At 45.6% G+C, this 25,709-nt stretch overlaps 1 protein-coding gene and 2 long non-coding RNA genes across 4 annotated transcripts in view; 2 read left to right on the forward strand and 1 right to left on the reverse strand.

Moving 5' to 3' along the window:
- Positions 1-5,462: 5,462 nt before the first annotated feature.
- CPM (carboxypeptidase M) overlaps positions 5,463-25,709 on the reverse strand; it is a 142,452-nt gene continuing 122,205 nt past the window's right edge. For both annotated transcript variants that reach the window (XM_051846436.2, XM_051846435.2), the window contains exons 5-9: positions 24,276-24,460; positions 23,528-23,698; positions 18,035-18,187; positions 12,276-12,424; positions 5,463-9,898 (exon numbers count right to left, since the gene is read on the reverse strand). In XM_051846436.2, the coding sequence (XP_051702396.1) occupies positions 9,656-9,898; positions 12,276-12,424; positions 18,035-18,187; positions 23,528-23,698; positions 24,276-24,460 (901 nt within the window). In that variant the 3' untranslated portion in view covers positions 5,463-9,655. The remainder of the gene's footprint in view (positions 9,899-12,275; positions 12,425-18,034; positions 18,188-23,527; positions 23,699-24,275; positions 24,461-25,709) is intronic.
- On the forward strand, positions 8,385-13,792 carry LOC138844389 (uncharacterized). Its single transcript, XR_011380156.1, has 2 exons — positions 8,385-8,634; positions 9,512-13,792. It is a non-coding gene; the product is annotated as an uncharacterized lncRNA (long non-coding RNA).
- LOC103348324 (uncharacterized) lies at positions 17,203-23,943 on the forward strand. The gene is made up of 3 exons (XR_007919739.2): positions 17,203-17,339; positions 18,717-18,865; positions 23,294-23,943. It is a non-coding gene; the product is annotated as an uncharacterized lncRNA (long non-coding RNA).

Consider the following 25,709-nt stretch of genomic DNA (forward strand, 5'->3'; position numbering starts at 1 on the left):
TCACTCCCTAAGTGGTATGCAATGGTTAGGGCTGGACCAGGCAGAAGTTGTGAACCAGGAACTAAATCTAGGTTTCCATGAGGGTACAGAAGCTCAACTTCGTGAGTCATTGCCATTGCTTTCCAGGGTCTGCATTAGCAGGAAGCTGGAAATGAGCCAGAGCTGGGACTAGAATTTAGATTCTGATATGGGATGTGGGTTTCCTAAGTGGTGGCTTAACTACCAGGTCAAACACCTGCCCCCAAAGCTCTCCCTTTTGAGGCCAGTGTTGTGGCAATGGGGTTAAGCCTTCTGCTTGGGATGCTGGCATTCCATATCATAGTACTGGTTTGAGTTCCCTGCTGATGTTCTTGGAAAAGCAATGGAAGATGGCTCAAGTATTTGGGCTCCTGCCATCCATATAGGAGACCCAAATGGAGTTCCTGGCTTCTAGTTTTGGCCGGGATAAGAGGGCCATCAGGGCCATTTAGGGAGTGAACCAGTGGATGGAAGATATTCTCTCTTCTCTTTCTCCATGAGCACTTCCAAATCCCAACCTCTGTCACTCTGCCTTTCAAGTCTTTTTCTTAAAAAGAAAGCTCTTTAAAAGAGTAATTTTAAGAAAATTTCCTTTCATGTGTTGAAATCTTATCTCTCTGCTGCCTTCAGAATACTGTCAGATGTCCTAATAGCATGTCAATTCTTGAAAATGTGATTTTTTTTTTTTTTTTTTTGACAGGCAGAGTGGACAGTGAGAGAGAGAGAGACAGAGAGAAAGGTCTTCCTTTGCCGTTGGTTCACCCTCCAATGGCCGCCGCTGCAGCCGGCGCACCGCGCTGATCCGATGGCAGGAGCCAGGAGCCAGGTGCTTTTCCTGGTCTCCCCTGGGGTGCAGGGCCCAAGCACCTGGGCCATCCTCCACTGCACTCCCTGGCCACAGCAGAGGGCTGGCCTGGAAGAGGGGCAACCGGGACAGAATGCGGCGCCCCGACCGGGACTAGAACCCGGTGTGCCGGCGCCGCTAGGCGGAGGATTAGCCTAGTGAGCCGCGGCGCCGGCCTGAATATTTTACCTTTCCAATATGAAAATTTCACCTTTTTTAAAGATTTTTCATTTTCATCATATTTGATGAATTTTACATATTTCTCAGGGTTAAATTTTAAGATTTTTTAAAAAAAGTACTTTCGTGTATATGCTTGCTTTTGGTTTATACTTTGTAACTTTGTAGGCCTCCATCCTGTATTAGATTATAGTAACTGCTCCTTGAATTGATTTAAATACCTTTGGTCTTTTCCAGGTGTGTAAATAGGTAATTTAGAGATATTATATCATTCCCTTTATTGAAAAATAACTGCTTGTTGGATATTATTTATAATACTGTCATTTTCAATTTTGAGAACTCTGTAATTGGTGCTTTCTTTTCACTATTCCCACTTTTTTTTTTTTTTTTAAAGATTTATTTGAAAGAGTTACATAGAGAGGCAGAGCCATAGCCAGAGATCTTCCATCCATTGATTCACTCCCCAAGTAGCTGCAACGGCTAGAGCTGAGCTAAGCCGAAGCCAGGAGCCCAGGAGCTTCTTCTGGGTCTCCCATGTGGGTGCAGGGGCAGGATCAAAAGTGGAGCAGCCCGGACTAGAACCAGCGCCCATATGGGATGCCGGCACTTCAGGGCATTAACCTGCTGTGCCACCATGCCGGCCCCAGGACTAGGTTTAAAATCATGTATCTGGTCCTTGGTTAGCAGCCTTGGACTTAAGAAATGATAAATATGTAGAACCTTCACTGGGATATGGCAGATAGTAAGCACTTGGGATAAGCTGCTGTTTAGTATTCTCTTTCATTCATTCATGACCATAAGCACTTCCAAACCCCAATTGGGTAGCTTTGAATTACCACTTCTGTATACGTTGTCTCAAGTTGGAGGTACTCTGTTCACCCTGGTATATTCTGTCCTATCTTCTCTCCATAACACATGGTATCTCCCATTCGTGGATCCTTCCCCCACCTTCTAGATACAATGCATTGTGTGCAAAGTAGGGACCCAGTGAAGGATGAGTGGTCTTGAAAGCAGCTCAGCAATTTCTCTGACTAGCAGAGGAATGATTTTTAAAAAGCATCCTGAAAGAGTACTGTCTGCAGAAGAGCTATTTGGACACAGTGGTCTTTGTTGATACGGTCTTGGAATTGTAACATGAAAAGTATTTTTTTTTTTTTTCAAAAGCTCTCTACAGTCATGCACTGACTAGCAGTGCAGTACGTTCCAGGAAAGTGCTGCTGGGAAATTTGTTATTGCATGAATATCATAGATTGTACTGATACAAATCCAGATGACCTGGGTTAATCATATGACGTGAACAGGCGAGGCTCCTGCCAGCATAAGGTAGCATCTTGTTTTACAGTAAACTTTTTTTTTTTTAAAGATTTTATTTATTTATTTGACAGAGTTACAGACAGAGAGACAGACAAAGGTCTTCCTTTTCTGCTGGTTCACTCCCCAGATGGCCACCACGGCCAGAACTATGCCGATCAGGAGCCAGGAGCCAGGTGCCTCCTTCTGGTCTCCCATGCGGGTGCAGGACCCAAGCACTTGGGCCATCCTCCACTGCCTTCCCAGGCCACAGCAGAGAGCTGGACTGGAAGAGGAGCAGCCAGGACTAGAACCTGGCACCCATATGGGATGCTGGCGCCGCAGGCAGAGGACTAACCAAGTGATTAGCCATGGAGCCAGCCCCTACAATAAACTTTTTTTATAAGTAGTATAAGGATCTAATATTATCATTCATTATTCAGCATTATGTAATGTATATGGTTGTATGTGCTGTTCTTTTAGATTGGCATGGCAGTGCAGTGGGTTTGTGTACATGAGCATCACTGTGAACATGAGAGTGATGAGTAGGATTATGATGTCTGTTGTGAGGCAGTGGGAATCTGTCCACTCCATTATAATCTTGTGCCTGATTATCTCCTATGTGGTCTCTTGTCAGCCAAAATGTCATTATGCAGTGCATGACTATTACATTTTTTTAACCTTTTCACATTTGTTTCTTTTTAAAAGAAGCATGTGAGAAGACCACAGCTCTTCAGTGTTGAACACTTTAATCCCGAGGTGGAAGCATCGCTTGGTGAGGACGGATGGGTATGCGCTAATGATAAACTGTTAGTGCCAAGAGGGAAATCCAGGGAGGAGTAGCTGGCTGGCAGAGCAAAGAAGCCATGATAGGGGTTCTGTTCTCAGTTGTTTCACATTCCTGTCCTGAAATCCTTTGCTATTCTCTCAGAGACACAGGAGGCGCACTGTATAAAACTGCTGTATTTTTGTGTTGACATATGTCCTTACCTTGATCAGTTAGGTAAAATTTTATTAGCTTTGTTATTTTAGTAATTCTGGAAAAATTTAGTGAATATATCAGAAGGCTTAGCAATCACTTGTGTACATTGGTAGTTCTAAAATTTGTGGTTCCATTCAATAAATGAATGACTTTTTAATTAAAAAAGAAAAATGAGGGGCTGGCATTGTGGCACAGCCAAGTGGTAGATTGTGATGCTGGTATCCCTTATTGGAGTACCAATGTGAGTTCCCACCACTCTGCTCTGATCCAGTTCCCTGCTAATGTGCTTGGGACACCAGTGGAGGATGGCCCAAGTACATGTACCCATGCCACCCAACTGGGAAACCTGGATGGAGTTCTGGGCTCCTGGCTTCAGCCTGACCCAAGCCACGGCTGTTGTGGCCATTTGGGAAGTAAACCAGCGGAAGAAAGATACTTTGCTATCTCTCCCAATCTCCTTGTCACCCTACCCTTCAAATAAATCTTTCAAAAATATACTTACTTCAGAGCGAGAGAAATCTCTCAACCACTGGTTGGCTACCCAAATGCCTGCGACAGCCAGAGCTGGGCCAGGTTGAATCTGGTATCTGAGAACTCAGTCCAGATCTCCCACATGGGTGGCAGGGACCCAACTACTTGACCCTTCATCTGCTGCCTCATAGGGCATGCAGTAGCAGGAAGCTAGAATCAGAAGCAGAACCAGCATGCCAACCCTAGGTCCTCTCCCTGTGGGATGCAAGCAACTGAATTGTGCCAAATGCCTGCCCCTTGTTTTTCTTCATTAAAGCAGAAGGGGTGGGTGTTCAGTGCCATGGTTAAGACACTGCTTGAGAGGCCTGCGTCACACATTGGAGTGCCTGGGTTCTAGTACCAGCACTACTCCCGATTATGGCTTCCTACTAACACATAACCAGTGAGGCAGCAGGTAGTAATTGAGTCCATTGCTACCATGTGGAAGACCCAGATGGAGTTCTGGGCTCCTGGCTTGGCTCTGCCTGTTGTGCAAGCATTTAGGGAGTGGAATGGGAGATCTCTTGTGTGTCTGTTTCTCTCTGCATTTCGAATAAAAATTTTAAGTAGCAATAAATTGGAAATTCTAAAAATGAAAAAAATCCAAAAAAATGAAGAATACACATAATTCTATCCAAAAATAGACTAATTACTTGCTTACACTTTTGTTTTAGTACCCAAAAGCCATCTAATATTTTAAAAATTTAACTCATTTTAAAAAGACCTTGCTTTGGGAGAAGGGAGATTGCAATGGGTCCAAGTTTATGTACTGAAGTCTACCTAAAATATGTTAGGAGACTTCTGCCTAAGGGATTCCTAGAGAATGAATTGTCCTTTGAAAATGGACAAACTTTGCTTTTTTTTTTTTCTAAATTGAGATATTTATCACTTTTAGAAATTGGTACCTATTTAGTACTTGTAGGATTTAGCCATTTCCTACTCTGCCACATCTCATTTCAACTGTTGGTTTCCAAGGGCAGATGTGAACTTGAACCAGTAATTATGAAACTCAACAGGAAGTTGATACTAGCAGGGGTTTGTATGGAGGGTTAGGCCTGCTAGTTTTCCATTTCTTAATGGAAGCCAGTGTAGTGTTTTGTTTACAGCTATGCTGTATGTTTCGAAAGCACTTGGAAACTGATAAAATTTGTTGTCAGCTTTTCCCAAAATGTGTGGAAATGTAGGAATACTCAAAGTGATGATCTTATGCTTAGCAATTCAAGAAAAGAAAATAATTCCATGGCTAAGTATGTTTGAGAAATCCATTTTTTTTTCTGCATGATTTCTCAGGCCCTTTATTTACTATGTTAATGTGAATTTCCCCCCAAATTTTTTTGACCAGAAAGTATGCTTTTCATCTATCTTACCATGCAACACACTGCTCCATGATACAGATTACTTTGGTATATAGATTTAATATATATTTGGAATATATCATTTAAATAATATATATAATACACAAAATATTATAGAAGGAATATCTGGACTTTGAAATAGTGTAAAATTACTGCCTCACAATAGGACATCAGATTTGGTCTTCCCCTGTGTTTATTTGGTGATAATGAATTTTCTCTAGGATGTGGACTTGGTTACACTTAAATAAGGATTTGTTTTCAAGGTAATGTACAGATACAGCATTCATTACTTAAATGAATATTCTTTATTGAGGATTGGAAATATTCTACATTTACTAAACTCAGAGGTAGTCATAGCCCTTCCCCAGTAAACTTTATAGTCTTTAGACAATTTGTTCTTTTTAATATGTTCTTAGTATAAAAGAAAGTCACCGAGAAAGTTTGTAAAATCAGCTATGAAACATTTATAGAAAGGGTGGAACAGTTGACATGCCAAAGTGTGAGAAAATGGTTTGTGAACAGTTCAGCATAATATCTGCTTAGTGATATAATGTAAAGGCTATAACAAACCCAAGCTTCTGTTTTAGGTATTGTCAGCGTTCAGGCTCTTTTATACCAATCTGGTCATTGTCATTTTTCCCCATCAAAAGTCATCAAGAAGAAAAAAGGGATCCCTCAAAATAAACAGCAACTGTAGTATTACATAGAATAAAAGCAAATTTCTCAATAAGCAAGTTATCCTGTTGCAATGAGACAATATGCTATGCTTATTTTTTTGTATTCGCTAAGAAAAGATATTTCCAATTCAGCATCAGGTATTTATACTTTCCAAACATACAGCTAACTGATACCATTTTTAGAAACATGACAAATGCAAATTTGTTTGTTAACAAAACATAACCTTGGATTTCTGAGACAGACTTTCAGAAATGTTGAGAAGAGGTTTTTAACATTTGTGAACATCCAACGGCTCAAGTTAAGCACAAAAATCAACACTGCAGGAACATTTCTCTAAAATACTCATCACTTAGATTCACTCACATTAGCATTGATCGTAACTGGAATAGGCACCTGAGAAAGCCATGTTACTTCCTGAGTTCCTTAATTATTATTAATGATTATTTAGTTAACCGATGTTTCAGTTGCAGGTCAATTCTATTTAGGTATTTTTAACATTTTTATTTGAGAGACAGAGGGACAAGTGGGAAGTGTGGGGCAAAAGACGACCTTCAATCAGTATTACATTGCCTTCAAAATAGTTATGCACCTGAGTGTTAATTACACTTCCTCCACTTGGAGGACACCAGCATGGCTGCTCTACCCCTCTTCCAGCAGTCCCAGTATCACCCTCATCAGAAGGCAGAGGTCTTCCTTTTACAGGTAGGGAAACAATTCTCAGTGGATTTGCAGAGGTCTCTTCCACATTGTTCTCCCACTGAAATCTTATCATGTAGATTTCTCCGTAAAAGGAAGCAGGCCGATCCTGAGGAAGGCGGTCAGGCTGGGAGGTATGAGGGGGCCTGGTCTAACCACAGTCACAATTTCCTGGCTGTGTTTTGTTTGTCTCTAAGTGATTTTAAGTTTGATTAAGACAACTTGCTGATTTAAAACAGATCATTTCAGTGAGAAATTTACATTTAGGCTCATGAGCCAATTTAGATTTTAGTTCATGTCCATTTAAAAATTGCTGTTCTAGAAAAGGAAAAATTAGAATGCCCAGTGGAAAAACTGTTTAGGGCTTGATGGTAAATCAAGTGGTCGTCTTTTGTTGTTAAAACTTTTAAGATTTATTTATTTGAAAGGTAGAGTTACAGAGAAGGAGGGAGAAACAGATCTCCTATCCACTGGTTCACTCCTCAAATGGCCACAAGTGTCAGGGCCAGGCCAGGGTGGTAAGGGCCCAAGTACTTGGGGCCTCTTTCGCTGCTCTGCCAGGCTATTAACGAACTGGATCAGAAGCAGAGCAGCCAGGACATGAATCAGCACCCATATGGGATGCAAGCATTGTAGGCATTAGCTTTACCCACTATGCTACAGTGTTGGCCCCAAGTTTAATCTTTATACTTCTATGTATGGAGTATATCAAAATCATTACTGCACTATTAATATTTTGAAGTATATAATTTAAAAAGGATATTCAGGTTATTACCAGATTTTACATAAAGTGGTTTTATACATGTAGAATGAGTTTGGCGTGGAAATGACTCCCAAATGTACTGAATCTCAATTCTTTGTGGTTCTCGGGCATTCACCAAGTACCAAGCCCAGGGTGTGGCTTCACTTTCAGGTAATGTAGAACTTGAATTTCAAACGTGAACCATAGAAACTCACATTGCGTGAGTGATACACAACACTCAGAAATCTGCCATCAGACTTGCTCTTGTTTGATGCTTTTCCCCCTCACGTGTAATGCTTTAAGATAGGTTAACACTTAGGGTAGAGAACAGTTGTTTCAAATTGGATACTATTGATAAAATTTTTGTTTTCAGATTCAAAGAGGTAGCTTGTAGTGTTGTTAATAGGTACATGGTAGCATTACTACAAAACTGAGAATGCAGAGTGGAGTAAAACCACTGTATTTGTTTTTTTTTCTTTAAAAACAATTTGATTGAAAGGCAGAGATTGATGTACTCCCAAATGCCTGTAACAGCTGGGGCTGGACCGGGCCAAAGCCAGGAGCCAGAACTCAATGTGGGCCTCCCTTGTAGGTGGCAGAGACACAAGTACTTGAGCCATCATTACCTGCCTCCCGGGGTGTGTGTTAGCAGGAAGTCAGCATCAGCAGAAGAGCTGGGGTTTGAACCCAGGAACTCTGATTAGGGGATATGGGTGTTTCAACTGCTGCATTAAATACCCATCCTGGAATTTTCTCGATGCGTACATGAAAACACCGACAAAGTGAGCTGGTGATTGCCACCTGAGACCCAACTTCATGAAATGACTTAAAGCCCTATACAGTTTCTGGACGGGACTGGGAGTAGCCAGGTGCTGGAACACTTTGTTCACTCATTCATTGCCTACTGTGTGGAAGGCTCTGAGGATACAAAAATGAGTTTTTCAAATGGACTCCAGCCTTAAAGAGCTCATACTCTATTAGACAAGACACACATGGAAGTACAAGGTCATAATACAGTGTTGTAAATCCAGTAGCAGAGATAACCAGTTTATTTGTGGGAACAAAGAGGAAGGGCCCCAGACTGCCTGGGAGGAAGTGGAGTGGCTTCCTAGGAGAGTTGCAGTTTGAACCGAGTTTTAGTGGAAAAGTGGGAAAGAAAATACAGTGATCAATCAGAGTGGCACTCCAGAGACGGGCACATATCGCATGTGGTATGTTTGGGAGCTACACGCAGCTAACTGTTGGTCTGTTTTACGTAGCCCCCTCCCCCAGTGCTGTGGAGGATGGACCCAAGAGGACACGGCTGGGACCAGGACACAGTACAGCTGTTGCTGTGGTACAGGTGAGATGGGAGGCCTAAATTTGGCGATATTAATTGCCATGGAGGAGAGAGGGTAGAGTTAGTATTTACAATTCACCCCAGTCTTTACTGAATGATGGAATATATGGAAGAAGAAAGAAGTTTTGAAGATGACTCCTAGATGTCCAGTGTGGTGGTACTGGTACAGAGAATTGGAGGGGATCTTCAAAAAGTTCACGAAAACACCTATTATGCTAAAATTATTCATAGATTTCCCAGTCTTTGGCACCAAATTTATCCTTCAATTCCATTTTCAGTGAACTTTCTCGTATAGCAGGAAGAAAGGTTCTAGAGGCAAAACCTGGCTGTTTGACATGATGGGTCCGAGGCACCTATGGGTCGTATCCAGGGGGCGAGTTGGATGTGAGTCTGAAGTTCAGGCAGAGAGGCTGGAGTTGGACGTTTGGTGCCATCATCCTAACTGGCGTCCGGGTGCAGGAAGGTGGGGACACTGGCTCTCGGGGATGAAGCATCATTTACCTGTTGCTTTGAGGATCTGTAGACACAAACTTGTCATTCCATTGGGGCCACCTTTTCCTGGGTCTCTGAGACATGTCTGTCCACTTTCTTGCACTGCTCCTTAGAACATATGCAAAAGTAGATATTCCCAATCCTATGAACATTTCTTTGCTGAGAACTAATGATACTAATATGTGGCACTTAGTATCTCTTCACATATGGCACTCATGGCAAAAAAATTTTTTTCCCTTGTAGGAACATCATTTTTGTGTCTTAAGTTTATCTTTTTACAAATTTCTAAGACTTAATGATTAAGTAAATATGGGCAATACTTGAGAGGCAGGTGTCTTTCACTCATTATTGAGACCAAGTCATTATCACCATCTATTGCTTATCGCAGGATCTGGAAGCATCCACTTCTCTTCTTTGGGAAGACTGGAGTTTACCCAGCTGAGGTCCCACAAAGAGGGGTTAGAGTTGCAGTAACCTGAAGTGGACGTTCCTGATTCCAGGTGATGATGGGGCTTGAGTTTCACATTTTACTTTATTTGGAAAATATGTTCAAGAGAGTCATTAAAAATAGGAACAAACTAGGCTTTGTTGCAGCTGAGTGGCTTGGAAAATTTTTGTAGAGAGGAATCAGTGGGCATGAAGGATCTGATACTTGTGTAGAATCCAGTTGCCCTCGGAATGAAAGTTGAAAATCCTTTTTAAGTGCACTGAAGTTCTGGGATTTCTCTGGAATAACCACCTTTGTGAGGTATGGCTCATGCCCAGGGACTGTAATCTGAGAGGAAACAAGAAACAATTGACTGAGTGATTTCAGATGTTTTGTGGTGCCAACACCGAAAACACTGATACCCACCCCTAAAAGGCAGCCTTTGTGCAATGCATGTAACAATCTGCCAGACCTCCTGTGCTAGCAAGATTCGGTCCTCGTGCTGAATGAGTTTCCCAATGCAGTGTAGACCGGAGTGCTTAATACCATTGCCAAGAATTACAAAATGAAACCAAGGCAGAGTCAGGTACCTTATCTGGTGATGTCAGGAGAAGATAGCAGTGGCTGGATTCCACCAGCATCACGTTGATGGAACAAAACAGTAAAGAGCCGACTGTTCCCCTTTGGCCCTCGTCTGTACTTAATAGCCTCACCAGACATCACCACTACTTATGAGCAGCGTTCCTTTCCTGATTTATTCTGTCCTCCTTGCAGCTGATTGAAGTATGCACAAGTCTGTTGCTTCCTTAAGATTTGATGTTACCTGGTTTTGTTCATAGGACTCTAAACCCTAAACTTTAGCTAGGTTTGTGCTTCTGGTGAAGGAAATGGTCAGGAAAAAGACAAATGCTAAACTAACTATAGGCTGTGACCACTGAGACATGCTTTTGTAACATCTACATAACCACTAAGTGGTATGTGTTTTGGCCATTTCAACTTCCAGAGTCTTCCCTTCCAATCTGGCCTAGAACTAAGTAAAACCTAGATAGCCAATGTGCATTGCTAGACTGGTGGGAAATGAGTCATTATTTTATAAAGGGGTAGCTTATCTATGGGATTGCATAAAATAATTGAGATTCACTGCCTTTTTATATGTAAATATCACAATAGGTAAGAGAAAAATATAGTCTTGTGGGGCAGAAATTCTCATTAAGTGGAAGTTTTCAAGCTCTATGCTTCTCAGTGGGAGCAGGGACTCCTGTGAGGAGGATGAGCAATGGATGAGCCCCACTGCTAAGCACCTCGGGGGCGACCTAGGGAACAGGGAGGCTCTCAATCTTAGTCTCCTTAACTAAACCCAGGCCTTTCATTATGCCCTCAACTGTGAAAATGAAATGCAAAGCCAGTTTTCACTGTAGCAGAGAGGACTGTCTTCTCCCAAGACCAGCTCTATAGAGGACGCTGTTATGGTTGGCATCAGATCCACTAAGAAAAGGAGAAGAATCTTGAATTTCTTACAGAAAGTCTCATCAAAGAGGAAGAGGCAGGGCAGGCTATTCCCCAGTGGTTGGATACTGGCTAACATGTGAGAGTGCCCTGGGTTTGTACCTGGCCCTGGTTTCTGACGCCAGCCACCTAGCAATGTAGGAAGGCAGGAGTGACTCCTCAAGTAATTGGGTCCCTGCCACCCATGTGGGAGACCTGCACAAAGTTCCTGGTTCCCAACTTCTCAGGCATTTGGGGAGTGAACCAATGGGGTTGGAGCATTTTCTGTCTGTCCCTTTGTCTATCTGTCGTTGCCTCTCAAAGTAAATTAGAGGCACAATCTGGTCAACTAAAAAGGTATTTATTCATTTAGTTCCTTCTTGTATACCTACTCAGGCTTATATTAATCCTTGCTTCCTTCCCCTAGAACAATAAATGACTCCGAAATGTCATATGAGAATTAAAAACAAATTTTACTTGCATCATTTGCAAAAAGGGCTGCAAAAATATATTTATCACTTGCTTAATATACTGTTAAAATCTATAGATCCAATTTCACTCACAGTGAATTGTAAGGAACTTGTGCCAATTCATTTTGTAACAGTAGAGATTGTGTTTTATGGAAAGGCTGTTAAATGCTATTCCAGGAAGCTTGCAAGTACTTTTGCTACATTGTTTAATTATACTTATTAATAAGGTGACTTTTTTTTTTTATCATTAAAGGTATCACAAGAAATAGGACTTAGCTTCAGTTTTACAAGTTGATTGCCAGTTAGGGAAAAACATGCATTTTCCTGGTTTGCTCCTATCATTCCTAGCTCCTCCAACCCCTGCAACTTCCAGGTTGGGTGCTGTCCTTCTGTCCTGAGACTTTTTTATTTTCATCTACTTGGGAGGAAGGGAGAGAGAGATTGATTTTCCATCTGCTGGTTCACTTCCCAAATGCCAACAGCCAGGGCTGGGCCTGGCCAGCCAAAGCCAGGAACTTTCTTCAGGTTTCCCATGTGGGTGGCAGGGGCCCAATACTTGAGCTATCATTTTCTGCCTCCAGGATGCATCAGTGGGAACCTGGATTGGAAGAGAAGGAGCTGGGATTCAAACTGGCACTGCAGAATGGGATGTGGGTGTGCTAAACAGCAGCTTAACCCACTGCACCACAACACTTGTCACCAGGCTTATTTTTAGATTCCTTATGAGTTCTATTATATTTTAATGACAATAGCTAGAATTGATTACTTACATTTATTGTATAGGACCCAGGCAAGAGAAGTAGATAATATTCTCCAAATTTGTTGGTTCTGTATGGGCAGATATGTTTTCGGTCTTGGACTTCCACAATTACATTAGGTAATGGATTTCCATCAATATCAAAAACTTGACCCTTCATACCTGCAAAACAAAAACAATGTTAAATGTATTCATAAATACCATAGTTTATGGCATATAGATATAAAACTCATTTAAGAAAAAAAGCTTATTAACTGTGGAGTTCTTAAAACTATTAGATAAGGGAAAGAATTTTTGATATAACAAATTACAGTCAAGCTAACAATTTGCTTTATAGCTTAAATTTGTTGACTATTCCATTTATAGCGCATATTATAAAAATGAGAATATACAAAGGACAGTCGAGGCTCCTTTCCTGTGATTTCCAAGTTGTTTACCTCATCAAAAAATGGTTCCACAATAATACCATTGGTGGATTCCACAACAGCCTCAATAGAAATGTCATCGTGTTAGTTTACAACAAGATTCTGATCTATGGAAGAAACTCAGTAGTTTTGTAAACTACATACCAAGCAAAATTGCAGTCTTGGGGTTGCTTGAAGATGGAGTTGACAGGTGGGGTCTTATTACTAATAACAGCAGGCAACACTTACCGAGCTCTCTGTATATCCTAGGCTCAATGCCAAGTGCTTAATGTGCATTGTTTCATTGACTCTTCACAAGAATTCTTGATGTGGGCGATGTCAGTATCATGATTTTATAGATGAGATCAGTAAGGCTCTGGATGACTCAACCTGACGACTAGAGTGGCACAGCCACAAGAGTAAACCCACCAGGGTCTCCAGATTCCACACTGAGCCCATCACACCATACCCTCTCACCCCAAGATTTTAGGAGAATTGAAAATTTTTCTCCTTTTATTAGTTGTAAGGCAGAAAGAGCAAGTGAGCTCCCATCTGCTGGTTCACCCTGCAACAGCCAGGCCAGTTTGAAGCCAGTAGCCTGGAAATGAGTCCAGGTCCCCCATGTGGATGGCAGAGACTCCAGTCCTGAGCCCTCACCTGCTGCCTGAGCAGGAAGCTGTATTGGAAGTAGAGGAGCCAGAATTCAAAGCAGACACTCCCATATGGGATGCAGGTATCTCAAGTTGGGGCAGAGCCACTGTGCCTGCCTGCTCCTCATGAGAATTTTTAGAAGGCCATTTCTATTTTGACTTTTTTATAACTTCATTTTAAACCGAAGTCTCACATTCCAGTTTGGTCACTACAGTGATGACTCATGTTATCTTAAGGTAAAGGCACCTAAGCTGAAGGACATAAATGAGAAAGAGGCCACAAGTGAGAAGACCTCAAACTGTCCTGAAACGGTTATGTAGTGTTAGAGAAGAATGTGAGGCAGACCTGTAGTTTCCACCTCCAAAGGTTAAAATGAAAAAAAGAAAAAAAAAAAAAAGTTTGGTATTTAGCAGCAAAACATTTATCTGAATCACTATGCAAATTTGTCAGACCCAAGTTTGCCTTTATTTCCCCCTCACACTTTTTCAGTGCCAATCAACCATGTAAGCCTATATTTTCATGTAGTTTGTTCTTTTGCTGTTTTTAAATTCTGTAAAGCTCCATTTATAGTGTTGCTACTTTTCACCAGGAGTACCACCTCTGAGTCTTTGGGCAGTGCCCACTGTAAACTGATGGGAACGTGGAAACCCCATGCCTGCCTTCATGGGGTCTCAGAAGCACCCTTCTCTGAGGAGCTGTTTCCCCTGTGTCGTCCTTGGGTGGTGCTTTGGCAATCAGTGAACACAGCATGTGTCAAGCAGCATAGCTTGACACATTAGCAAGGTCTCAACTGGAATCCTTCGCCTTCCGTTCTCTTTCCTTCCAGTTTCAGTAGTTGTGGGCTTCAGCCTTTGGGGAGTAAACCAGCAGATCTAAGGTCTCTTTTACCCTCCCACCCCCTTTAAGATTTATTTATTTACTTGAAAGTCAAAGTTAAACAGAAGAGAGGCAGAGAGACAGGTCTTCCATCTGCTAGTTCACTCCCCAGTTGGCCGCAAAATGGCTGGGGCCAATCCAAAGTTAGGAGTTTCTTCCAGGTGTCCCACACAGGTGCAGGGGTCCAAGGTCTTGGGCCATCTTCTTCTGCTTTCCCAGGCCATAGCAGAGAGCTGGATGGGAAGTGGAGCAGCTGGGTCTCGCACCGGTGCCCATATGGGATGCCGGCACTGCAGGCAGCAGCTTTACCCGCTACTCCGCAATACCAGCCCCTCCCTTTCAAATAAATAAATCTAATATCCCCACTGCAAACTAACCTTCACTGACTGTCCTCTAAGTGAATTTCCATATGACCCTTACCCAAAGCTAGAGACAGTTCTTTAACTTTCAGAAGCCTGGGGTAGCAGAATCACTGTTCCTAGGCAAACACACACCATGCTTAAATATGGGATTTCTATTCAAGGGAAAACGCCATCCCACCAGCCAGACGAAAGCTTTCTTCAGCTGTCATGGTCCATGCACCAGCAAACCTTTCCTTAGAGGGAAGGAATTGTTTTTCCAGAAGATGTGACTTATTTCTGTACACCACGGGTGAAAGGCTGAACAAAGACCATCAGGCCCAAAGAGACGAGGAGAGAGCCAGCGCCACTCTACCCGGGAACACAAAAGTTGTGAACAAAGCTCAGACAGTAAACAAAGGAGAAGGTGTAAAACTCGAGACTTAAATTCTGCAGCTGCCTCTGGGGAGAAAAGTAAAGCTCTCCTTCCCCAAGACATAACTCAATTCACAAATGAAGACCCAGTGCCGGGCCAGGACTGGGACACTGCATCAGCTGGGCCACGCTTGGGGGACTGCTTGTTTATGCCTCTTTTCCTATCTATCTCAGTGGCCACCCATTCTGGATCTGCTGGCTGAGCCACATCTGTGTCCCATAGGCGCCTGGGACTCCGCACACCCTAGGTGTGGCCCAGCTTGCTCTTGAGGTCTTCAGGTTCAGAGCTGCTTTAAGGAGTCCAGGGTTGACAGCAGCAGCGACGCCATGTCTTAGCTCACCGTCGGTGACAATCAGGGTATCTGAGTCCCTTGCAGTTGAGCTTTGCCTGCCTTTGCAGGCTTGGCTTTCAGTCTGCAGCCGCCCTCACTCCCACTCAAACCTGGTAAACCCCCCAAGCACAAGAACATAGCACCAAGAGGCCTGAGGTTAGCTTGCAGTCTGCAGCGAGCTTCAACCCTGCTGGAGCCTTAAACAAGCCAGTCTGAGGCACGTGGATGGCTTACTCCCGATTTCCAGGGACTGACCTGGGCTTCAGACAAGGGCCTGCTCAGTAAAACAGCCTGGGCCCCACCTCAGGCCTCTCCTTCCCAGACAGGGCAGGGCAGAGACGTCTATAGACGTGTCAGCCTCAGCCACCCGGACGCATCCTGGCAAGTGGTGACGCTGCCCCAGTAAACGCAGAGCAGCCTGGCAGATCCGGGGGTTCCCAAAGCCAGAGCAGTAGCAAGAAAGGGCTGTTCGCCCTCTGCAGCCACAGACAAAAAGATTCTTTGACTCCTAATTGAGCACTAATGGGGAGAGAACCTTTCTATTAAATAACCACCCTGGATCAGTTTTTTGAAATCACATTTCATTAAACTAGAAAACAAAAAGCCTCCATTGTAAACCACAAGGGGGCAGGGTTGATGTGCTTATATATAATTATATTTCCAATCTTGTTCACATCTGATTACAAGGAGGAACAGATAAATATTCTTCATAAACTCAGTGCATTAGACCTATAATTCCTCCAAATTAGTAAGAGTTACGTAATTTGTATGTTATTTCCCAGTTTTTAAAGCTGCTCCATTGGCAGTATTCTTATCAATACCCTTCAAAGCCTGATTCAATTCAGTGGTTGGCAAATAACCTTTATAGCTAAATGGAAATTTTGAAAAGAAGAGTGTGGTTACATCAAGCATATTTCACGCTCAGTTGCACTCCTATTTTGATACTGATGAAGAATGAATTCTGGAAAAGAACAGGCAAGCGTAACACTAAAGGATCAGTAGAGGTAGAAATATAATAGAAATATTAAATTAATATGTGTCTCAACAGGAAAATCCAGTGCAGAATGAAATGCCAGAATACCGGCCGGCGCCATGGCTCAATAGGCTAATCCTCCGCCTTGCGGCGCTGGCACACCGGGTTCTAGTCCCGGTCGGGGTGCCGGATTCTGTCCCAGTTGCCTTTCTTCCAGGCCAGCTCTCTGCTATGGCCTGGGAGTGCAGTGGAGGATGGCCCAGGTGCTTGGGCCCTGCACCCCATGGGAGACCAGGAGAAGCACCTGGCTCCTGGCTTCAGATCAGCATGGTGCGCTGGCCACAGCGCGCCGGCCGCGGTGGCCATTGGAGTGTGAACCAACGGCAAAGGAAGAATTTGTCTCTCTCTCTCACTGTCCACTCTGCCTGTCAAAAACAAACAAACAGAATACCAAGCACAAGAGGATATAGTGAAGAAGGAGAAAAGCCCAATACTTAGGTTTATAAGCTTCGTTAAGATGCCGTGAATCAGATGACATTCCGCAAACCCCTGTTACAGGGAACCAACCCCCTGCGTGCCCGAGCCGGCCAGTCAGACCAGCCCAGTGCGCTCCCAGCAGTCCCTGCGCACCCCTGTTCAGGTCAGGACACGGAGCGGGGCTGTCGGTATGAAAGTGAGGGAGGGCGTTCGTTTTAGAGATGTGGTCAAGAGCAGGTGTTTACTGTCTCTGCTCTTGGTTCTCTGCCCGTGCACTCCCCTCCTTTGGCCTGCCTTAGTCTCCTTTTTAGCAGGTGGAAAGCTTTGGGGTGAAGCTTATGGAAAATTCTGAGATTTATACGATGATGCAGGAGACCCAGGCAGCAAACCTCTTCAACACACGCACACACCTTCCACCTTGGATCAATGCAGTGGCATAACTGTTCTGCCAGTTCCTGATATTCCTTCCTCCAGGCCATGCTGAATGAAGAAACATAACGCTGGCACGGCAGAAGAGTCCTCCACAAATGCTTGGAGAGCCACTGACTGCGGAACCAACGTGCCCTACGTGTGATTCCGTCGCTGTCACAGGTACTGCGTTTCTTCTGGTGCACGGTTTTCTAAGCACACACCTGGACCGGAATTATCAGCACCCTGGCATGATGTTCTCAGTTGGCGAGGCCTCGCTCTGACCCCCTGGAGATGGGGCTGCACCCTCTGGTGCGTCTGCCATACATGCTTGAAGAGCTACCCCTGGCTTCCCTCTTCCCGCTTGTCCATCTGCGATAAAGGCCAGCCAGCCTTCAGAAAACGGGCGGGGGAGATTCCCAGTGACAGGTCGTTTGCACCATTGAGGGGTGGGAGGGGTGGAAGCTAACGGGGCTAGGTCACCACCCCAGTTCTGCAAAAACTGGCGTCTGGGTCTGTGATAGTAGATGGGAAATGACAAGCAAAGCTGGCTTTTGTGTAAATGGGAGAAACTGCACCAGAGGACCCTCCTGTTTTCCTGCTCTTTTGCCAGATTCAAGGCCATTCAACATGTAAAGTCAGGTGTACCATGGACTTCTGTATCCCATATGTGTCACACTTGCTCTTGTAGGAGCAGGCGGGCACTGCGTTTCTTACACACTGCAGATACTCCTGCAGAGAGAATTCTTAACCGTTTTTCCTGGCACCGTAAATGAGACTGCACCTAGAAAACATCAGTGGCAGCTTGCACCTGCTCTAAGCAAAGGCCTTGCCAGATGCTGCATTTTGTGTTAAGGAATTAAAAAATTTTAACAAACCTAGGTGCACCTGTTTCATATATTCGATCAACGAGGCTTTGTTATAATTCCAGAAGGATGGCAGCTCCTCCTCAGGAGGGTATTTGCAGCACGACAGCTCCAGCGTAATTTCAAAGCACTGGGCCCAGATGTAGTTGTAATCTTGCATTCCGCCTAAACACAAGCACAGTTCATCTTTGTTAGGGTGTGTCACTGGAGGGGAGCCAGGCAAAAAGCACCTTGGGGACAAGTGAATGAGGCAGTCGCAGGGAAAGCACATGCAAACAGGAAGGGAGGAATTTGATATTGACATGTCAAATTAGGGCTTGACATTTTCTTATCCAGGCATGGCCAGGCAATCCTAAATGTTCCCATATGGGCCACTAGAGCGGTTGCTCGAAGTTCAACTGCTCATTAAAGTAGGGGTGGAGGAAGGGTCTGTTTTCTTCTGGTTTTTCAATTTTATATTACAAGAAAGTTCATAAAGTAATTTTTTCTGTACACTTTCAATTAACATAAGCTAGAAAGAGATTTCTTTAAAAATATTTCCATAAACTCTCTGTAGTACGTTTAGTATCAGAAGCCAAGTGCACTAATTTGGGGACACAGTAATGACCACCATGAAGCACTATTGCTAGGTGTTATTAAAAGTACTTATGTATCCATTCATTTATGCCACATGACAGTGATCCCTACTTTACAGGTTGGAAAATAACATCTGTGATTACAAGTGATTTCTGCCAGTGGATGGCAGAGACTAGAGTTCGGGCTGTCTCACCCAGGCCTATGCTCTCGCCCACAACACCCAAGTTCTCTAGGGATAAGAGCAAGGATGCCAGCTGACTCTCAGAGGTAAGAGATCTGGGGGCCGGTGCCGTGGCTCAATAGGCTAATCCTCCGCCTAGTGGCACCAGCACACTGGATTCTAGTCCTGGTTGCCCCTCTTCTAGTCCAGCTCTCTACTATGGCCCGGGAGTGCAGTGGAGGATGGCCCAAGTCCTTGGGCCCTGCACCCGCATGGGAGACCAGGAGAAGCACCTGGCTTCTGCCTTTGGATCAGCACGGTGCGCCAGCCGCAGCGGCCATTGGAGGGTGAACCAATGGTAAAGGAAGACCTTTCTCTCTGTCTGTCTCTCACTGTCCACTCTGCCTGTCAAAAAAAAAAAAAAAAAAATCTGGAATCTGCTGCATCTGAGCTTGCCGTTGCTTCTGCTCACTTCCCAGTTCTTCTCTCTGGAGACCCTATTTTCAGAGGGCTACAACCTTTTCATACTAAGATATGAAACTTTTCATGGCTGAGTATCTCTGAATTGAAATGTCTTTAGTGCAACTGAAGTGTGTGTGTGTGTTTTTAATATTTCAGAGGGAGCTCCCATTTATTGGTTTATTCCCTAGGTGACTGCAGACTAGAAGCTGGGAACTCAATCTAGGACTCCCACATGGGTGGCAGATACCTGTAACTTAGCTGTCACTGCTGTCTCCCAGGGTGGAGTCAGGAATGGAGCCAGGGTATCAAACCATGGTTCTCCAGGGGGAATGTGGATGTTATAACCAGTTAGCCAAAGGCTTTTTTTTTTTTAAGGTTTATTTATTTGAAATGCAGAGTTACAGAAGAGTAGAGAGGTGTTCCATCTGCTGGTTCACTCCCTAAATGGCCACAACAGCCTGAGCTGGGAGCTTTTTCCAGGTCTCCCACATGGGTGCAGGGGCCCAAGGACCTGGGCCATCTTCTGCTGTTTTCCCAGGCCATAGCAGAGAGCTGGATTGGAAGTGGAGCAGCAGGGAGTCGAACCAGCACTCATATGGGATGTTGGCACTGCAGGTGGCAGCTTTACCCACTATGCCACAGGGCCAGCTCTGGTAAATTGTGTTTTATAATCACTGGCATCTAGGATATGAAAATATAGTAATTTTGAAGGAAGTAGTTTTTGATAGATTGCTTCATTTTATCTGCCCAGAGGTATGTATTCACAATTCCATCGGGGTTTTTGGAAAGTCCTAAATTACAAAGACTTTTTATTTGAAAGTCAGAGAGAGAGAGAGAGGTCTTCCATCTTCTGGTTCACTCCTCAATTGGCCACAATGGCTGGAGCTGCGCTGATCGGAAGCCAGGAGCTTCTTCTTGGGCCCCTGCACCTGCGTGGGAGACCCAGGACTTGGGTCATCTTCTGCTGCTTTCCCAGGGCATAGCAGAGAGATGAATTGGAAGTGGAGCAGCCAGGTCTTGAACTGGCGCCCATATGGGATGCCCGCACTTCAGGCCAGGGCGTCAGCTTCCTGCGCCACAACGCTGGCCCCATTGAAAAATTTTTAAAAAGTGTTTTTATTTACTTGAAAGGCATGGGCGGCTGGCGCTGCAGCTCACTAGGCTAATCCTCCGCCTTGCGGCACCAGCACACCGGGTTCTAGTCCCGGTTGGGGCACCGGATTCTGTCCCGGTTGCCCCTCTTCCAGGCCAGCTCTCTGCTGTGGCCAGGGAGTGCAGTGGAGGATGGCCCAAGTCCTTGGGCCCTGCACCCCATGGGAGACCAGGATAAGTACCTGGCTCCTGCCATCGGATCAGCGCGGTGCACCGGCCGCAGCGCGCTGGCCATTGGAGGGTGAACCAATGGCAAAGGAAGACCTTTCTCTCTCTCTCACTGTCCACTCTGCCTGTCAAAAAAAAAAAAAAAAAAAAGCATGGGCTGGCAATGTAGCAGGTGGATTAAACCACCACATGCAATGCTGACATCCGATGTCAGTTTGGGTTGGAGTCTTAGAGTCCTGGCTGTTCGGCTTCCAGCCCAGCTCCCGGTTCTTGGGAAAGCAGCTGAAGATGGTCTAGTGCTTGAGACCCTGCCACCTGTGTGGGAGACCCAGGTGGAGTTCCAGGCTCCTGGCTTTGGCCTGGCCTTAGGAGTAAACTAGCAGACATAGGATTTCTGTCTCCTCTGGTGCTCTGCCTTTCTTTTAAGGTTTATTTATTGATTTGAAGGGACTCATACTTGAGCTATCATCTGCTGCTTCCCAGGATAGGTATTAACGGGGAGCTAGAACAGAAGTGGAGTAGGCAGCACACTGACATGGGATGTGGGTAGCACAGGTGGAGACTTAACTCACTGAACTACAGCACCCACCCCAGAAAGCTTTAATGCTAAGAAAATGGTTAGATAATATGTAAGTAACACCCTAGATGCAATATTTTATATACTAAGTAATATCTATGTGGGTTCAGAGTCCAGAGCGGATTCTTTCTCTGTCCTTCTGTTTAAGTCAAAGGAATGGGGCAAGAGAGAAGACAAAACAAAGTGGAGTTTGAGTGGTAGAACACGTGTGCATGAGGGACTCCTAGCAGGAATCTGGGGTTGAGAAGGCCAAGCATGGATGGGGTATGGTTCTGGGGAAAGCCAGTGGACCTGGCCAGCAAGATATGCAAGGTGGACTCTGAATCTCCAAAGCCAGGGCCGGCTTTCTGTTTTCTTCCTGATGAGGGCACATATCTCACACAGAGGCAGGCACACTTGGGAATAACTCCCAGCAACCCCTGGCATTCCTAGCCAATTCCCTCCACACCAGATTGGTCTTGAAAGTTACCGCTGGTGACCCCATGGAAGACAGCACAGCACCCTTTCCTAGCTCTGAAGATGAAGCCCTTGGCGGGGCTGTAAAGGCTGAGGTGTTGGCTAGCTGCGCCTGCCAGTCATGGCCAGTGCTTATTTATGTTACCTGGAAAGTAACAGAGAGCCACCACACACACAAGTACAGCTTACAGGGTGGGCGCTGGGCCTAGCAGTTAAGATGCCCACATCCCATTTCAGAGTGCATGGTGTGAGTGCCAGCTCCGCCTCTGAGTACGGCTTCCTGACAGTGCTCACCCTGGGAGGCAGCAGTGAGGACTCAAGTAGTTCACCCCTGTGGAGACGTGGATGGATTTCCTGGCTCCCAGCTTCAGTCTGGCCCAGCGGTGGTTCTTGTGGCTGTAGAGGGAGTAAGCCTAGTGGATGGGAACTCTGTCTCTGTCACTCTGCCTCTCAAAAAGAATTTTTGAATATTTATTTAAGGAAATGGATAAAACCTCCATCTGCAGTGCCAGCATCCTGTATGGATACCAGTTTGGGTTCTGGCTGCTCTACTTCCTATCCAGCTCCCTGCAAATAGGCCATCCTCCACTGCTTTCCCAGGTGCAAGTCCTTGGGCTCTTGCACCCATGTGGGAGACCTGGAAGAAGCTCTTGGCTTCAGCCTGGCCCAGCCCTGGCCGTGGCAGCCATTTGGGGAGTGAACCAGTAGATGGAGGATCGCTCTGCCTTTCAAATAATTTTTTAAAAAGATTTAAAAAAAAACTTGAAAATAATATATTTATTTTTATTTATTTGAAAGGCAGAGAGATCCTCTATTCACTGGTTCACTCCCCAAATGGCCACAATAGCCAGGGCTGGGCCAGGCTGAAGCCAGGTGCTTCTTCCAGATCTCCCATGTGGGTGCAGGGGCCATCTTCCAGTGCTTTTCTCAGGCCATTAGCCGGGAGCTGGATCGGAAGTGGAGTAGCCGAGAGTCAAACTGGCGATGCAGGTAGAGGCTTAACCTTCTATGCCACAGTGGGTAGCACAGGTGGAGTGCTTAAAAAAAATCTTAAGAGACCCAGCTTGTGGAAAACTACCTGATACCTACACATCCAAAGGGAAAACTGGGGAAGGCACCCTCGGAAGAGGCCTGTATCTTGCTGCAGGAAGAGCCCAGCTAACCAGGTGGAGGGGGATGCTATAGCGCTCCAGCCCGCTGCCCTGCTGCCTGCCCTAAACCCCAGCGGCTCCTGCTTCACTTTGCCTCCCCAGACTAGAAGGGGTTCTCTGTGACCTCGGGCTCCTGCTTATATAATTGGCTTCAAATAAGAACAGCCCTCCATGTTTCCCACACAGCAGCCTCACCTCCTCCCTCACCTGGCCGTCCTACTTGAGGGGAAGAAGGCTGGAGCCCCTCTCCCCATTTCCTGCATGGAGAGCCCTCTGGTTAGCCTGCAAGGTGGATTTAAAATCACAGCTCTTCACGGGGACATCCAACTTCTTATACTAACCGGAGGCTCTGGCAATACTGGCTCCCTCCTGCAGTATGATACTTTGCTCAATCCACATCCCTTGGATGGGACATACGCAGCACATTGCTCCAAGCTTCTCACTGGTCCCTGTGGTACACTGTGCCTTTTCTAAGTCTCTTTATTCCAAGTGCACTGCTATCACATTTAGTTGCATGCCTAGCTCCTCTGTCAGACTTGAGGGCAAGTTCCGCCTCTTGTTCATCTTAGCACAGTTCCTGGCTCCTAGCAAGCATCTGAATGAATGGGCAGAAAGGAGCACATCCGAGCATCTCTCAAGCTATCAAGTTGATGCCACTGCTCCTGTGGTATTGGCTGGTGGAGACATGATGGACAGGACTGCACTGTTCCCAAAGATCTTCTGACAACTGCTGGGTCAGCCTAACCAAGCTGGCACTTCGGTGAAGGCAATAAGGAGGACAGAACGACTGACGAAACACTCACCGTGCAGTGGATACCAGGAGTATCCGTTGGTAACTCCGTTAGGAAAGTTCAGTTTGTTCTCACACTGATCTCCTTTCTTCATGTTGGGGTTTCTTGACGCATAGATATTTGCAAGATATTGAAAAACATCATCATCAGGAGTTACGCTTCGGGAGAGCAACGCCCCAGTTGCTGTATTTGAGAGACAAACCAACACCTATCCGTTGAGTAAGAGGAGACAACACCACACCACACACAGGTTCTAAGTTCCCCAGGGAAATCTTCACCCACTTGTATGTGTGCCCCTGCTCTTTCTACTTGGTAACAATTGTAGACCAAGTCAGTCAGGTGCACATTCAAACTTCTGTAAATGAAACATCCTCATTGTCACTCTTACTCATTTCTGGAGGTCAGTAAACCTTGCTCAGGTACCACAGGGATTAGTTGAAGCCTCTGTGATACTTTATGGGATAAAGTGTGCACCAAGGGACTTAAAGTTTAAAGAGGGGTCAGCAGTTACTGCTCACACGGTTCTTTTCTGTTCGTCCGATTTCCTTTTGCGAATTGACCTAGTCTTACCCTTCCACTGGTGGATATCAGGCGTTGATTGCCGTCCGGCCACGCTGCCCCTCCACGGTTGAATGACAGGGAGCATGACGCCATGTGGGGGCAGTGAGAAAGCGTAGCAGGAAGCGGAGTCCCATCCTATTCAGGGCTTGCAGCCCTAGTCTGGAGCTGGGAAGCCAGGGTCAGACCCGCGTCTGCTTACCTGGAACGCCATTATCAAATGGGTAACTGGCCACCAGGGCACCGCCATGGAGGTTTGCGGAGAGGACAAATGTCTCGGTCTTCAGCCACTTCATGACGGCCACGGTTTCAGGCTGCCTTGAGACGTTATTGTATTCAAAAGCATCGGGGAAGTTTCGATTCAGGTCGTACTGGTTAAAGTTTTCCCTTTAAAAGAAAGATTTTTTTTTTTTTTTTTTTTTTTTTTTTTTTTTTTGACAGGCAGAGTGGACAGTGAGAGAGAGAGACAGAGAGAAAGGTCTTCCTTTGCCGTTGGTTCACCCTCCAATGGCCGCCGCGGCCGGCGCGCTGCGGCCGGCGCACCGCGCTGATCCGATGGCAGGAGCCAGGAGCCAGGTGCTTTTCCTGGTCTCCCATGGGGTGCAGGGCCCAAGCACCTGGGCCATCCTCCACTGCACTCCCTGGCCACAGCAGAGGGCTGGCCTGGAAGAGGGGCAACCGGGACAGAATCCGGCGCCCCGACCGGGACTAGAACCCGGTGTGCCGGCGCCGCTAGGCGGAGGATTAGCCTAGTGAGCCGCGGCGCCGGCCATAAAAGAAAGATTTTTAATTTCTAGGTTTTATTTGTTGTGTAGGGGAATGGATTCTTGCAGGTCTGGGCTCCTCTTACTTTCACAACACAGGTGACTGCCCTGGTGGCCTCCAATGCACCATACCTGGCACCGGCACCCTCCATTGTCCCCTCCCACGTACGTGACTTGCTCTCACCAGTGGGACCTTAGCTGTTGTGATGAGTAAGGGCTTGCATGTCAGGGCTTCTGCCCTTAGAACGCTCCCTTTTAGAACGCCGAGGCCACAAGGATAGCTCCCCGGTGACAGCCAGAACTGAGGCTCCAGGCACTTGGCCCCACGTCAGGAGCCCATGTCCCTGAGCCATCTCTGCCCAAATTCCTCACACACAGAACTGAGAACAAACAGAAAAGCTGCTCAAAAGTGTGTTTCAGTTAAGACTCAAATTCTTTTAAACAAATAATTAGAGCGGCAGAGAGAAAAGATCTTGCATCTGCTAGTTTCCTCCCCAACTATCTGCAATCGTCAGGGCTGGGCCAGGTGAAAAGCCAAGAGCCTGGAACTGAGTCCAGGTCTCCCACATGGTGGCAGGGCCCCAGTAGTTGAGCCATTCATTACCTGTTACCTCCCAGGGAATACATTAGTAGGCAGCTGGGAGTGGAAACAGAGTGGGGACTCAGATCCAGGTACTGCTATGGGATGCGGAGTCCCAAGTGGTGTTTTAACTGCTGTGCCACTTGTCGCCCCAAGGCTGTGGTTTTGAATCACTGCACTGTGTGACTGTTACACAGCATTCCCTAACACAAGAGTGACCAGGCTACTTTATACAAATGTTTCTGAAAAGTAGAGTGGCCACCTTTAAATATGCTAGAAAAGCTTAAAATTG

Source organism: Oryctolagus cuniculus, chromosome 11 (genome assembly GCF_964237555.1).
Source record: "Oryctolagus cuniculus chromosome 11, mOryCun1.1, whole genome shotgun sequence".
Classification (NCBI taxonomy): domain Eukaryota; kingdom Metazoa; phylum Chordata; class Mammalia; order Lagomorpha; family Leporidae; genus Oryctolagus; species Oryctolagus cuniculus.